Below are 15,716 nucleotides of genomic sequence, written 5' to 3'. Positions count from 1 at the left end.
TCAAGCTCGTCTTGGCTGCACACACACCCACTCTCACATGTGTGTGTGTGAGAGAGAGAGACTCCTCGGTCCACGCGCCAGCTCAGGTGAGCACGTCTTCACACTTTCCTCCTCTGGCTACAACTGACCCTGTTTACCCATTCAACAGCTGGCATGTCATTTTTTTCTCACACACACACATTTCATACACAAACACCTGGTCCAGCACCCAGAGACACTGGCGCTCAGTATACTCTACTTCTGCTGACTTTCCGGTAACAGCCAGAGTTTGTGCCAACAGCAGCGGGCGCCCATCGCATGCTGGTTCTTTGACAGCATCTTGTAGTTACTCTGGGTAGTGTAAGGCTCAGGTCCATACAATCATGTGAGCCTGAGTGACAAGGGGTGTGTGTCTCTGCTCGTCCATCATTTCTTCATCTGGCTCCTCTTACTCTCTGTCCTATCTTTTCCAGCTGGATCTCAATGGATTCCTTCGCTTCTTTTCTGCTTATCTCCTGCTTTGGTTTAGGCAGCGCTGGACCAAAGCATTGCAATCCTGGTCTGGAAAGCGTGCAAGAGTCGCCCTGGATTTCTTTGCGCTTGCTGCCTCTCAGTCTCTCTGCTTTTTCCTCTCTCAGAGTGGTTCACGTGAACAGGCATGCAGCAGCTCTCCTTCCTTCTCTTCCCTTCATCTCGTTGTGTTTTTTTCCCTTCCCTCTTGGTTTCTCTTTCTTTATTTCTCTCTCTTTCTGCTTGCGCCCTCCACCTGCCTCCCTCCGTCTCTCTCTTTCTCTCTCTCCAAGCCAGTAGGCAGCCAGACCGAGCGAGCGTGTGTCTAGAGGATTACAGAGAGGATTCATCTCTCTCTCTCTCCGCTCCTCCCCCCTCTCGCTCACTCTCTCCATCACTGTGTTTATCCCCCCCCTCCTCCTCCTCCTCCTCTTCATCCCTTACTGCTCCAACACCAACAACTCCACACAGACCATCACACAATGCTCATGATTTTGCCTTCCATACATGTTTTTTGTCATCTTATTGTTCTAGCTACTGTGATATTTGTTGTTATTTGGAGAAGCTCAAAGCAGTGTGTAGAGAGAGACTGCTGTGCTCGCTAGGGTAAGAGGAAGAGTGTCCCGAAAATCTACATAGTTTTTTGTGATGTGATTCGTGCCAGGTTGCTCTATAGCAGTTTTTAACAAGAAATGAAGACCAGAAAAGTAGTATAATAGGATCTCTTTAAAGAAAACCCAACTATTACGGAGTATTACGTATATGATCATTTTCAGTGTTGGCTAATCAGTGCTTTCTTTTTTCATTATTCCATTCATTAGAAGAGTGTGAAATGTCTGACAAGTGACAACAGTGATAGAAAATTGTCATGACAGAAAACGATTTAGGATGTTCCAATTCATGATGTCAAATGCATTATGTGTAAAAATACCCATATGTTCTAGTCAAACCAGAAGGCTTCTTTGGCTGTTCTAAAGCATAATCCACTGTGCAGCGGAAGTTAACAATCAACTGAACCTCAAGTGAGAATGACCAGCAATGCGCGAGATATACAGCAAAAGGTTCAAAGCGCAATATTATGACCTCATATTATGTCCCAATTGTATTCATTGGCCTCTTGCATGCAAACTATACATACTTCTTCTGCACAGCTGCAGTGTGTAATATAGTCAAAAGAAAGAGTATGCTATTTGGAACGCAGGGTTAGTCACAGTATTTCTAAAATGTCATAATCAATCTACAATGGTAATAAAAACTGAAAAGTCCCACATTAATCATCGACCTTTTAAGCATTTAAAATCAATATTGTGTTGCCTAGCTTATATTACATTATAAAGGGAGAAAGAATACTCTCCATTTTAAAGCATTGTCTGCTGTTCATCTCTCTTGGTTTTAAGGCACGCAACTTTCCTGTTTTGGTTTACTACAACCGCTCTAATAGCTCCATTTCTGTCCACAATAGGCAGCTGTATTCAGTGAAAATCAGACTGTGCACCACTTGCTTGGCGAACAAATGGCACACAGACAAAGGTAGTGACTAGCTGGAGAACATAGTGCAACATTATGAAGCTTAAAAGTCAGATATTTCCCTCAGGGGTTGGTGCAGACCAAAAATCTAAAAGTAGAGCGAATGAGGGATTAATGCTGAGTTAACACAATGTTGCGAGGGAAAGGAGGGTAAAAAGCTTAGGAGTGTTCATGAATTATTTCAGGCTATTTCAAACCAGATACAGCTTTAATTAGCTAGCTTTTGTTGCATTGCACAATGTAGAAGTCCATTACCAAGTAAAAGCAGATAAAAACAGTGCCAATGAAAGCTGTGTCACTGTTTCAACATTAATATTGGATTTTAGTTTGATTTAATTGTCAGCTGTTGTGCATTGGCAGCCATTGTGCCAACGGTTTGTTGACGTCAGTTGTTTCAACCAAGTGGGAGATAACATCTGTGTCAGAAATGCTCAAAATCTTTTTCTCCGAATTTGAAATTGCTGGTTTATGTCAACTCGCCTGCTGGTAATTGTGATTTAAGTGACATAACGTAGCATTATATTAATAAGGTGGACACAAAGACCAATCTAGGTCAATGTTGCCATGTGTCCGTTGGATGAGTAGTCAACAGTCAACAACAATAACCTTGTAAGGTGAATATAATATGACTGTTGTGTTCACAGAGTTTTCTTCAAATGTAACCTTCATGGTGGAGCGTGCAGGGACGTTGGTTGGTAACCTATAGCCTGCAGCCCAAACCTCAAAGCATCCATGTGCCTCTACCTGTGCCCAAACACAGTAGCCTATCCGTGAGACAGGCAGAGGGGAATTTAGGACTGTCACTTTGCAGCAAACAGGCCTGGGATAACAGGACAATATTCATTCACATACACACAGCAGCATCTCTATGCAGAGCGTTTTACTGGCCTCCTCTGTCACTGGCCGGCCCAGAGGAGAGGGTAATGAGTGACTGCACAAATACACGTAATCCGTCCTATACCCCATGCCAAGACAATCTGTCTCACACGTGAGGGGAGTAGGGCAAACGGAAGGAAAAAAACAAACAACTTGGCTGCAATCTGTCTCCTTCTGCCATGAGTTTACAAGAAAACACTGAGCTATTTCTGTAACCTCCTAATATGTGTGTACAGTGACTAGTGGCTGTGTTTTGGCTTTATTTTCTGCCCCTCTTGAGCGCCCTCATAATACAGATATTATTTCTGTAATGCAATACTGATCGTTCTTAAATAATTTACATTTTTAGTCACACAAGCGGCATGTTTGTAGGGATGGCAGTGTTGGTCAATCCATCACTTTGCTCCAGACCTAAACATCTCAACAACTATTGGCTGAATTGCCATGACCATTTGTAGATTTTAGTGAAATATAATTGAAACATTTGATGGGTTGTTACATCATTTGTTACACACATTAATATAGCAGTCATTGGGAGCATGTTATCATGGCAGTGTGAGCAAGTGCAGCCTCTGCTAACATGGCTGTAGCTCTACCTTATGTTATTGCACCACCATATTTTCACCATTGGTGTCCCATGGATTGGCAGTCGCTAACATTACATAACCATATCATCTTGAAGTTTATTATTTATGTTTGTGTACGACACCTGCTGTGCAGACAAAAAAGGTGGATATCCCAAAAAGTCAGCTTCATCAGCCATTAAATCACTTGAGACATTACGAGTTGGTTTTGCGAATCAGTTTTGTGCAAAGGTGACCTACATTATTGACGTGAAGATGCTTCCAATGAGTATGAACTTGACAAACAGCTTATTAATGTTACATTTACTATAGAATAGTGTGGCGACTGATGATTGACATTAGCCTCATGCATTACAGTATGTTCTGCTCTAAATCCTATAAGTAGAAAACTAATGGATAAGCTTCCTCAGGTACAAACTGTGACTTTATGAGCCTGCAGCCTTAATTCTCAGCAGGTAGTTGGAATGAGAACGTGGATAGGCCTAAGCTGCTAAATAAAGGGGTGGTTCAAGGTTCATAGCACACTTTGTCTTGACAGGGGAGGGAGATAAAGTGTGTTAGGCAGCTATGTAGGGGGCTTCAACACACTCTGAAGGTAAAAGATTACATTTTCACACCGATTAACAGATAAGAAGCTTTGGCGTAGTTCCAGGCCCCATGGGACAGAATGTGCATCTGTGTGTGTGTGGGGGTGCACCCTCGTTCACACCAGTGGGACACTGAAGGCAATTATGGTTTCAAGCCAGTTGGTTGGAATTAATTATCTCATGCCAACTTCCGCAAGCCCATCTGTGTGGGTTTCTTCCAAAAAATAAATAAAAAATACTTTAATTTAACTCCACTTAAAGGTGAAGTAAGCGATTTATTTATGTTAATATAAGTGTTAAGTCGCTCTTTATTCATAGTGATCACTTACATAATGTGCGCGTTTCATAAAGCCAATCTCTCAGTCAGCTGCTCTGCATGTAATCGGCAAATAAACTTTTCGGGGGATCCCGAAATTAATATCCAATCACAAGAGAGAACGCTACAAACCGACACCCGTCTCACTCATGGTCTCCCTGCCGGTGACGCCAGAGCGACATATGGGTGAATGTTTATGCGCCTACAATGGCGGAGCAGGTAAAAATCCTTCCCAATGTCTGTTTTGAAGGTTTTTATCATGTTTTATCACACTTATGAATCTGAGATGATGCTAGTTAACTCGCTGCTTGAAGACCGCAGTGCATTAATTTGGTGACGTAGGGAAGAGCGAGGGGACTGCTAACTGCAGTGACTGACAGGAAGTTAGCTAAAAGAACCATTCCGCTTACAGCACCTTTAAAGCTGGTGTGTGATTTCTGATTGGTCAAAGTTAACATGAGCTGTACACTTTGACCAATCAGAGCGATGCTCCGATTCTCTGTTCTTATTGGCTGTTGGGAGTGGGACTGTCCATTCACTTTGGCACGACGTTGTTGGTGTAGAGCGTGTCAGGGAGGGCCCATAGAGAACAAGTGGAGCAGTTGAGGTATTTGGATTCGAATCTCTATCCCAACTGCCATTTTATCCCCAAATCCTCCACCCCAGCTTTAATTATGTAACCTAATTGCATTACAGGGACTAGAAAGGCGGATTTTTAAATCTCTGGTACCTCTTCTAACTTTTTAATCACGGCAGTGCCCAATACTTTTTCTTGCATGTTAATCTGGGCGTCACAGAATTTTAACACGATACAAAGAAACTGACTGCATGGACGTTTCACCTCCTAATGGAAAGTCACGCTCAGATACTAATTGAATTTATTTTATACTGATGTGATATGTTGATGCACATCCTTTAACAATTTTTTATACCAGATTTTAAAATTTTAAGACATATTTGATACATCAGATATACTCATAATCAAATATCCTACCAGAATAAATTAACACTTGATATTGTTGGCCCTGTTCTTTAAAGGGGTGGAGTCTAATTCTGGAGAATGCTTGTTGACAGAAATCACTGTCAAGATGAGTGACTATTACACAGCCTACACTCTGAACTGGTATGTATACAAAGCGGGGCCCATTGAAGCTAGCACAATGCACGTTTACATAGCCTAGGCTATGTATTAACACTTATTTTCAACAAGCAAACAAATACAGACAGGTAACAGATCCTGTTAAGATCAGCAAATATCTCGACAACGTATTTTGACAAGAACATTCCATCACTGACTCAACCTTTAACCAAGTTACAGGTCTTCAGTAATGTATGTTTGGCCTGAGCAACCTATGCTGTATAACCTGTGGATAACCTATATTATAATAAACATTAGGACACATACACACCAGTAGAGAAAGTTCACCAACACTTTTAATTTCAGTCTTCATTATTGATGTGACATTAATAGGTTAGCAGTTGAAAAACGTCTGAAAGGCTTGAACAGGCCCTCAACAGTCCTTAAGTTGTATATACACAGTTCCATTATGTTACGGTTGTGGCTTAAAATGTGATCCCAGCTTCTGGTGTTCAGCTCCTGTGGTCTGTGGGTCGGCAATGGCATTAAGTGATCTCTCTAAAAGCTCTCTTCTCCACATACTTCAGCTTGTGTCTCCTCTTGAACCTAAGAGAGAGGAAGGGGTTGTAGCAGAGAGACGGAAATGTATGTGTTAAAAATCATAATAGACCTTAAGCATCTGTATTTCACTGTGCCTGTGTATATGTAATGTTATGTAAGAAGTAGGCTGATGTCCTTACTTGGCTCTTTCTCTGGGTTCGATCAGGTTCCTCTTCTGCAGGCTCTTGAAGCGGTCCTTGAGGACGCTGCCCTCTGGCTGCAGGGGGACGCCATTACAAGAGATTAGAAGGGGGCGGGACATGTCCAGACAAATCCATGTGAAAGACATGACACTGTGCTTTGACTCAATTCCCACCCAAATTATAAAACTCCATTAACACCACAATGGCCAGTTCAAATATGATTCAGAGGCCGGAGATAAGAGAGGGGATCTGGAATAAGACGATATGAAGATACAATGATCCCGGTGGGGAGAAGTGGGTTGTCACAGTATTAGAGAAACGGATGAAGCTTAGAATTAGACAATGGATAGTGCTGAAGACAATACACCAACTAAATCAACCCAAAACTCATTACAGATAAAGACACTGTGTCCCCGCTGGCCCTGGTCAAAGCAGATGAGCGAGCAAACATTGTAACATACCTTGAGTTGTCTCAGGGAGCCGGCCAGCTCGTCGCTCAACTGAACCTCCAGGTCTTGAGCCTGAAACCTGCAAAGCAAAGGGACAACATGTTAACGAGCGCAGGGCAAGAGGAACTTTAAGGCATGACATTTGTTGCTGTAACTTTAGGTGATAAGGACACATTTTTTTTTAGGGCTTAGTATCACCATGCATGTCCAAGGTCACACATTTTGCAATTAAATATCTAAAGAAGTTTGGGGTGTACAGAGTTATTTTCGATGATTTTAAAATGGTCAATGTACAAATTCTACACACCACCAAGTCAGTTCACTCGGCACAAGCCAACAATGTTTTACGTGACTCTGAATGTTACTGTGTCCGAAATGTCATCAGTGTAATCTTGGACTGGGTTTTGAGAACATTTGAGTGGAAAGCCTGTGTTATACACTTGATATGTGGAGTTTGAAAGAAGTCTTATTCGGGAGGCAGGGAGGATCTACACCAAAGAAGCCATTGAGCGCTATGGAAGATGTCAGATCTAACTTGACTCGTACTAAAAGTGAGCCTCTCCCAACACCTGCCAAATACTTTGACAATGTCTTTTAAGTCCCTTGTAAAAAGTTAATCAAAGTGCAACACTAAAATCAGCAGCGTAGCCCTTTAAAGCGTGGAAGGTGCAAGGCGAGTGTTAGGTATGTACTTGAGTCTGCCGAGGCGTCTGGGTTGGGCTTTCTCAGCCTCCTGGTTGGCTTTGCGTTGCGTCTGCTTGTCCTTGGTGTCCAGGTCCTGCTGCTTGATGGAAGCCTTGATGGAGCGGAGCTGGAACAGCTGCTGCCTCTTGCTACTCTGCTTTCTGGCTGCCAGCCGCCGCTGGACCTGGGGTGGGGAGAGGAGCACGATGAAAAAAATTGAAAATGTACATAAGAAATTACAATTGACTGTTTAACAAGTTGTAACATCGTTTCATTTCTAAATGGTTTCAGGTTGGGGATCCATCTGAAAAGGTGATGTACTCCTGTACTGTTTTTGTGCAATTTAACAGGGTATCAAACAATTTGCTGTGCATGTGCTGATATCTCACTGTTTCTCTGCAAAATATTCCAAACCTGCCTATGACTGTAAAACATTTCTGACAAATTATTTCAGCCAGAATCGATTTTCCCGCAAATCTGCCTTTGTAATTTCCCGGCTCAAGACCTAGTAACATTGCAGGGAATTGACCAGTGAGACTGTAGTATACATTAGCTGTTTAGGCCTGTTCTATTTGACGCAGTCTACTGTTTTAACATATCCTCAGATCCCAGGACACCGTTAACACACAGTCTCCTGAGCTCCTATGTGTTGTCTTCACATTTCCAATGAAGGAAATACTGGGAGCGCAAGGATGAGATCATCACCGGACACATACAGTGCTCACACATTGAAATAAACAGATGCAGGGCAGACTTTTATTGTATTTTAAAAGCCTGCCTTAACAGATAAGTGTGAATATTCCAAAGCTGCCTATGAGTCAGGTATGTGCCAAACATGTCTGACATAATGATTCAGGTATGAATTGTGTGTGTGTACCTTTAGTTTTTCCAGCCTCTCTTTCTTTCTCTGTCTCTCGGTCTTCTTCTCTGACAGGACGATGGCTCCCACTGCAGTGTCCTCCTCTTCCTCATTGGGGGCTGCTTCTTCTTCGTCCTCTTCTACCAGACCTTCCACCTGCTCTCTGAGCACGGTCTCCTGCAGAACAGGATTCAGCAACCATCAAAGATCCAAACTCCAAAAACTCCAATCACATTAAGACTCAACCAAAGAGGACAGAGGAGCTACAGTCATCATCATCATATGTACCTCTGTTGCTGTGTCGTCTCTGTTGACTGCCAGCTGTCGCTCTAGTTTGTCTTCAACCTTCTTTCTCTTCACCTCCACCTCGTGGGCCTCCAGCAGCAAGGCCTGGGTTCACAGGGAGAGAGAAAAAACAGTCAAGTCAGTGCACCTCATTACAGATACGTTAAGACCTGTTTATTTTATATTTATTGGCGCCGGCTATTTCATGATATGTGTTTTTCTTTATCCTCAGATCCCAGGACACCGTTAACACACAGTCTCCTGAGCTCCTATGTGTTGTCTTCACATTCCCAATGAAGGAAATACTGGGAGCGCAAGGATGAGATCATCACCGGACACACAGACAGTACTCACACAATGAATTGTGCTTAAAGCGGCAACGAGTAACTTTTAAATATCTTTTAAACAGCCTCATGTTTCCTCTCATAATCATAAATTACCTTTAACAGCAAACGAGACCATCAGTGCAAAGAAAGACGTTTTTATATAGTTTTTATTACTGCATTTGATCTGGTCGTACACCCAGTCCGATTTTCGGTTCACGCGTGCATGCTCTATGGTCACATATCCGTATTGGTCACAGATTTCAGTGTGGCGCAGTTACGCGATTTGAGAAGCCTATCCCTCCAGGTGAGGGAAGGGGAGCGGGAGCCTTGTTTGAGACAGTTGTTTGTCGTCATAATGACTGATAACGGGGCTGAACCATAAAAGAAAAAAAAGAAAATGCAATGAAGAAAAGCGAAAAGGGAGAGTGATAGTCGGGCGGGAGGGCGTTGCCAAGCAACGTATACACAATTTCACGCAGCGAACCTAGACTGCAGCATGGACTGCAGTGTTTACTCCTAAATGAATGAGCGGTAGCCTACTAAAACAAAGTTTACTTTGCCTCACCAGCATCATCAGATGACCATTATTCATCTGAAATAGTCATTATTTACAACATAAACACATTACCTCATCGTGATACTAACTAACTGCCATCTCTCGTTCATTCGCTTTGTGTGGGGACACGGACTCGTTCAGCTCCGTGAGAGGTGACAATGCATCAACTCATTGCAATCAGGTGTGTTTAGCACTTACTGGCATTAGTTGATGCTGTGTCACCCATAGACTCACGGAGCCGAAAAGAGTCCGGTGCCCTCACACTTTGCTTTCAACACACGGACACGCACCATATTGCTTCCTGATTATTTGAATCTGCACGCCCTGCACGCTGCCTGCACGAGCTAGAAAACAGCTTCACGACAGCTGGCGTCGTAATAATACTACCGCTTTTGTTCAAAGGTGTCGCCAACGTGCCGACTTACTCGTAGTGGCTTTAACCATGGCTGACTTTTAATGTATTCTAAAACATGTCTGCTTTAACCGATACCCATATAAAGTTAAACCAGAAAAACAGGATGCACCGGAATGAAAATCCTTGGCCGAAACCAAAAATAATGAAACTGTATACCGAATACCGGATGTGGCTTTTGCAGTTGTGATGATAAACAACTAAAAAAGGTGGCTGCGGACACGTTGTTTCAGTTTGAAACATTGTTTCAGACAAACCACGGCAAAAGTTTTATTTACCAGTTAACCCTGTTGTTCGCTTAACAAACGGGGCTTAATACGTCACCTTGTTTATTGGTCTGATTGGTCGTAGTGCCATCCAATTGCGTGCAGTGGTATTTAAAATGCACGCGTAGGTGCCGCCCCTTTAGTTGGGAAAGTCTATTGATCGTGGCCAGACCCTATATCGTTCTAGGTGTGGGTCTGGATTTCCAGGCTACTGGGAGACTAAAATGTAAGCTGGAACATTTCTAGGAAGGCTATGCGTTACAATTTAATTATTTTAAATTTGTTTACAACAGCAGCAGCAGGGCCTTGAAACCACACCAAAACAAACAACGTCTTTTGTTTGTCAAGTTCCATTCTTCATTAATGTCTGGACAAACTGAAACAAGAGAGCTCCTCTCTGTCCAAACAGAGGACGAGATTGACCCGGAACAATGAAGTGTGCAGAGATTAGAGTTACCTGATGTGAGAAGAAGTCTGGGTTGTAGGATCCTCCAGGAGCGATCACCTCCACAGCCGGAAGCACAGACGGCTTCTCGTTCATCTTCTCCGGGCGCTGTCAAAACAGGGACGCTGCCGTATTAGTCAAACTCAAACCACCACACACACAATGCAAAGACTTTTTAACACTTATTCTCACCTTGACACGTGTTTTGCCCGTCTGTTGAAGGTACCAGGGGTCAGCCGTTTCTTTTTCTACATTAAAAAGGAAGGGTTTAAATGTATGAGCATTTATGTGCGCTAAAGACAGCTGATCAATTACACATTACAAAATCAAGTAGCAAATGTATGCTGGATTAGATTCCTGCTGTTATATTCCGTGTTGGTAGGTTTTAAACTACAGCTGCCAGAAAGATGACCTGCTTTGACAGTTCATGTGTTGACATCAAGCCTTGCGTATGAACATGTCTGCATCCACCAACTCAGACAAATAGATAAACCCTAGTGGCTTCCTCTTTGGGTTTCTCCTTTTCACCATTAGCTGTTTAGATCCACTTGATGTGCTTACATCTCAGGCCATGATTTGAACATTTGGATTGTGACAAATCTGCACATGTGTATCCTCAGATCCCAGGTGACTGTTTACACAACAGTCTCCTGAGCTCCTATATGTTTTCTTCACATTCCCAATGAAGGAAATACTGGGAGCGCAAGGATGAGATCATCACTGGACAGACAGACGGACAGACAGTCACAGCACTCACTTTCTGGTGCCCATAAGTCAAAATAGTCTCTGTCTGGGTTGTTGTTGGCGTCTGCCACTGCTTTCTTGACCGTCCTGATGACTGGCCGTCTGTTGAGGAGCCGTCTCTGCCGCCGTGGTATCACGCCTTTAGCTGCGAGCTCTTCCGCCTTCTGAGCAATACGGCGGAGTTTCTTGGCATTGGGTTGTTGGAATGCCAGCACACTGAAGGGAGAAAGAAGGGATGATATGTTGATTATATGAGAAATTTGAGAAAGAGGAGTTTAAGAAAAACCAGTGAATAGCACACTAGCTGTTTAGGGCCGTTTTATTTGATACCGCCCACATCATGCTGTGTGTTTTTAAACATATCCTCAGATCCCAGGACACCGTTAACACACAGTCTCCTGAGCTCCTATGTGTTGTCTTCACATTCCCAATGAAGGAAATACTGGGAGCGCAAGGATGAGATCATCACCGGACACACACACACACACACACACACTGCTCACACATGTAATTAAACAGCCTTTTAATGTGTTAAATGTGTCTGCCTTAACAGATACACATAAAAAGTTCCCTGAAATAAATCCTCCGATTTAGACCTATTTACTTTCATTCAGCTCTTCCAAGGCAGATGAAGAGTTACAATTTCACCATACAATCTTTAGAGTTAAAGGTGAAGAGAGCGGTTTATTTGTGTTAATATATGTGCTATATCACTCCATATTCCTACAGCAATCACTTCAACAGAGTGCGGACGTCATATCACAGGTCTCCAAGTCATTCTGATTTGCAGTAATAGCCCAATTAAAATGTTGTAGTATCAGGGGTTGACACTAAGGTTTCAAATGCACTTGCCCCTAGGGCAAGTACAGGTAATGTTTTACTTGCCCGAATGTTGTGTTCACTTGCCCAAAAATAAATAAAAAAAACTGTTAAACAATGATATATACAGTATATGCCAATTAAATTATACATTTTAGCGAACCGTAACATGCAAACACAGCTTTACTAGTCTCATCCTGACCACATACAACCAACAACAATTCATATAAGCCTAGATATCATGACATCACACTACATCAAGAGCTTGGTCCTGCTGCAGCATCGTGAAAGGGCCTCTTTTTGCCATGCACCTGGCCCAGGGGCTCAGAAAACTCAGTCTAGCTCAGAGTCAAGCTGAATGTTAGCTTCCACAGAGAAATTTAACTTATTTTACTTATTTAAAACGGTCACATTGTGCCAAAAAGTGACCGTGTGCCATAACATGATTAAAGTCCACCATGTTAAAGCTATTGCCCGGTTATACTGTAAGTAAGGAGGGGGATCATTCATTTCTATTCATATTGATACCATTATAAAGACTCCACAATCCAAATCTTTATCGATACTTTTCTATTATTTTGTTAAAAGAGAACTGGTATTATTGCTTTAATTGCTTATAAGATGAGCAGAGCTAAGGATAGGACTTTAAGCAGGTCATAATTCCATATTTAGGCCTACTTATTATTTCATATTGCTGGGAAAACAACTTTTTTACCCAAACTGTATTATTCAAGCTTCTCGCGAAAAACTCAAATTTCTTATTTTCTTGATGTTACATTTGAACACATCATGATGTCATTTTATTGACCTTTGCCTAATAATCATTTTACTGAGCCGACCTGAACACATCACATTTGAACCGTTTGCGATTTTTTTTAGCTAACTAGTTCTTATCCTGCCGATTTTAATATGGATTTAAAAACTATCAGATGTTTTAACTGCAGGACTTGCTACAGTCTCTCGTTTGTTGATCACCGCTGCATTGAATGGATGATGAGACGGTGCCGAGCTCGTCTGCAGCAGCAGCGGCTCAGCAGACAAGAGTTTTTTTTTTTGGGAGACGGAGCGGGTTGAAGGAGTTTCTTCAAGACAGTCGAAGGTAGAACACTTTTACAGTTCATGATGCGGACCAGTGATGGAATAATACACTGAAGTAGGCCTAATTAGATGAAGATGACCCGACTCGATATTTAAAATTACATCATGCAGCCTATCGATAAGCTCAAACGTTATTGATTTCTGGGTTTTGAATATAGCGCAACCGTAGCCTAATGGAGCCGGCTTTCGGAACGTAGACAGCGAAACTGCGCGCACACAGGCTGTGTGTGTGTGTGAGAGATAGAGAGATATAGAGTGTGAAAGAGCGAGCGTGATGCTGCTGGCTGCCGCGCGCAGCTGCTCAATTGCAAATATAGCCGATCTATTTTGTGTGAGTTAGCGGGGAAAAAAATAGTTTTGCAGACTCTAAAACACATGAATAAATAGCCTAGACTACTGACAAACCCTCTAAAATCCACTTGCCCGTTCGGGCAACCAAAAAGCAATGTCAACTTGCCCGAACATTATTTTCAGTTGCCCCGGGCAAGCGGGCAACCGTTAGTGTCAACCACTGAGTATCACAATTTTTTATCCAATCAGGAGAGAGAACGCTACAAACCGTCACTCGTCTCACTCATATATACTATATACACTCCATGGTCTCACTACCGGTGCACGCCAGAGCAACATATAGGTGAATGTGTATGCGCCTACAATGGCGGAGCAGGTAAAAATCCTTCCCAATGTCCGTTTTGATGGTTTTTAATCATGTTTTATCCGGTTTTATCACACTTATGGATCCGAGATGTTGCTAGATAACTTGCTACTTGAAGACCGCAATGCATTAATGTGGTGACGTAGGGACGAGCGAGGGGACTGCTAACTGCAGTAACTGACAGGAAGTTAGCTAAAAGAACCATTCCGCTTACAGCTCCTTTAAGAATGCTGAATTCAGCTATATAAGATCAAGGAGATGGATACTGACTCTTTGGGTGCAGGAACTAGCGAGTCATGTTGCAGGATCAGGTCTATCCTCAGCGGACGCACTGGTTTCCCCCTCCTTAGCTTCACCTGGACAGGCTCTGCTACTGTACAAAGAAATAAGGATTATGTTCACACAGCATAAGGAAAACATTTATATATGTGTGTCTTTAAGTCATAACACAACTATCAAACTAGCAAGTGCCAAGTTTACACATTTAATCTGGGAGATTCTGGACTATGGATTTGTTAACACTGATACACTTTCTACAAACTGGCAAACCTTAGAGATTTTAACGTAATTGTGTTGCAGTTATTTACCTTTCTGTTCTTTCTTTGGCTGTCCAAGATCCAAAAAGAACAAACTTTCATCCGACTTCTCAGACAATAAACCCCTGAAAACACAGAGACCACGTCAGGTACAAACGGTTATATGTACAATTTACCATTTTTTTTATTATAAATTAATCGGCTTAGATCTATTTAAAGTAAAACAATTAAATAAAAGGGTTTTCAGAGTCAAAGTACTGTCCTCAAATTGATGGTCAAGCCAACAGCCCCAGAAAAAATAAATCTATAAATTTTTTTTTAATTTAATAAAGCGGGCTTGACAAGTGTTTAAAAAGACATCACAGACACTGTAAACTAACCCCAGTCAGTCTTTCGGCCCTCTGTCTCAGCACAAGTTGACTGTGCTTGTTTTAACAGCAGATAGCAAGTTGAATTTCTTAATTTCAAATGAACAACAAACACACTGGATGTCATGGTGTCAATGAGGGGACATTGTTAAAAGTACCAACAAGAAAAACATGGCCTTACAAACAGGACAGACCACACTCACACGACAGGGTATGTGTCGAGTACTACAGGTGGGGTGAGACAACAGAAACAGTGACATACGTTGAAACATCCTTAAAATATTCAGTATCAGAGGAAACTCGTGGTGGATAAATGTTAGAGATTTAGTTTAGCGTAAAATCCACTTGGTCTTCCCCACACACTGTGAAGCTAACACTCACCCTGTGGTTCTCTCCTGGTGTCTGATGTCTTCTAAAAAATCGTCCACGTCGTTTATGTCGCTGTGTTTGTTCCAGTTCTTCTTCTTGTTCTTGTTGACGCGTTTTCTCCTGCCACTTGCCAACTGTGCGTCGTTTGAAGTGGACTTTAAATTAAGAAACCCTGGCTGTGAAGCCGCCACGCGTTTCAACCGCTTGCCCGGCGCCATGTTGGAGGACTGAGAAAAAGAAAAACACGTGTCTTCTTCTCTCTTCTTGTACTGGAGTCACTTTTGTGGCGCCCCCTGCAGGACAGACACTGTAAACGCAACACAAGCTGTTTCCTTGTAAATAAAAAGTTACTTGTTTATTATTTCACTGTATCACTTTTTTTTAATCAGGCTATAATAATTATTTATTTGATAACAGGAAGAGTTTATAAGCATGTGTTTGTGTTTTTGTGTGTCAGAGCAACGAAGATGATTGTTGTGATGAATTTAAAATATATATATAAACACAAGATAATTCAAATTTAATGTGAATGTAATGCTAAATTTGTGAAATAATATATGCCATTCACTTTATTCTCTCTTGAATACTGATTATTTTTGTTGCCTTTTTTTCTTTCCAGGTAAAATAAGTTTCACAATAAATAAA

General features: G+C 42.1%; 1 protein-coding gene across 1 annotated transcript; it reads right to left on the bottom strand.

The window, feature by feature from the left end:
- Positions 1 to 5,799: 5,799 nt before the first annotated feature.
- Positions 5,800 to 15,309, bottom strand: nop53 (NOP53 ribosome biogenesis factor). Its single transcript, XM_080054073.1, has 12 exons — positions 15,084 to 15,309; positions 14,386 to 14,459; positions 14,069 to 14,171; positions 11,240 to 11,442; positions 10,675 to 10,730; positions 10,495 to 10,590; positions 8,481 to 8,582; positions 8,211 to 8,369; positions 7,342 to 7,517; positions 6,662 to 6,728; positions 6,198 to 6,274; positions 5,800 to 6,063 (listed from the first exon to the last, which is right to left on the bottom strand). The coding sequence occupies exons 1-12, from the start codon at positions 15,287 to 15,289 to the stop codon at positions 6,003 to 6,005; spliced, it is 1,380 nt and encodes a 459-aa protein (XP_079910199.1). The 5' UTR covers positions 15,290 to 15,309; the 3' UTR covers positions 5,800 to 6,002.
- Between the last annotated feature and the right edge of the window lie 407 nt (positions 15,310 to 15,716).

This window comes from Ammodytes marinus (assembly GCF_949987685.1).
Source record: "Ammodytes marinus genome assembly, chromosome: 3".
In the NCBI taxonomy this organism is placed as follows: Eukaryota; Metazoa; Chordata; class Actinopteri; order Uranoscopiformes; family Ammodytidae; genus Ammodytes; species Ammodytes marinus.
Note: the sequence above shows the minus strand (reverse complement) of the source record. Positions and strands in the feature narration are given on the sequence as shown.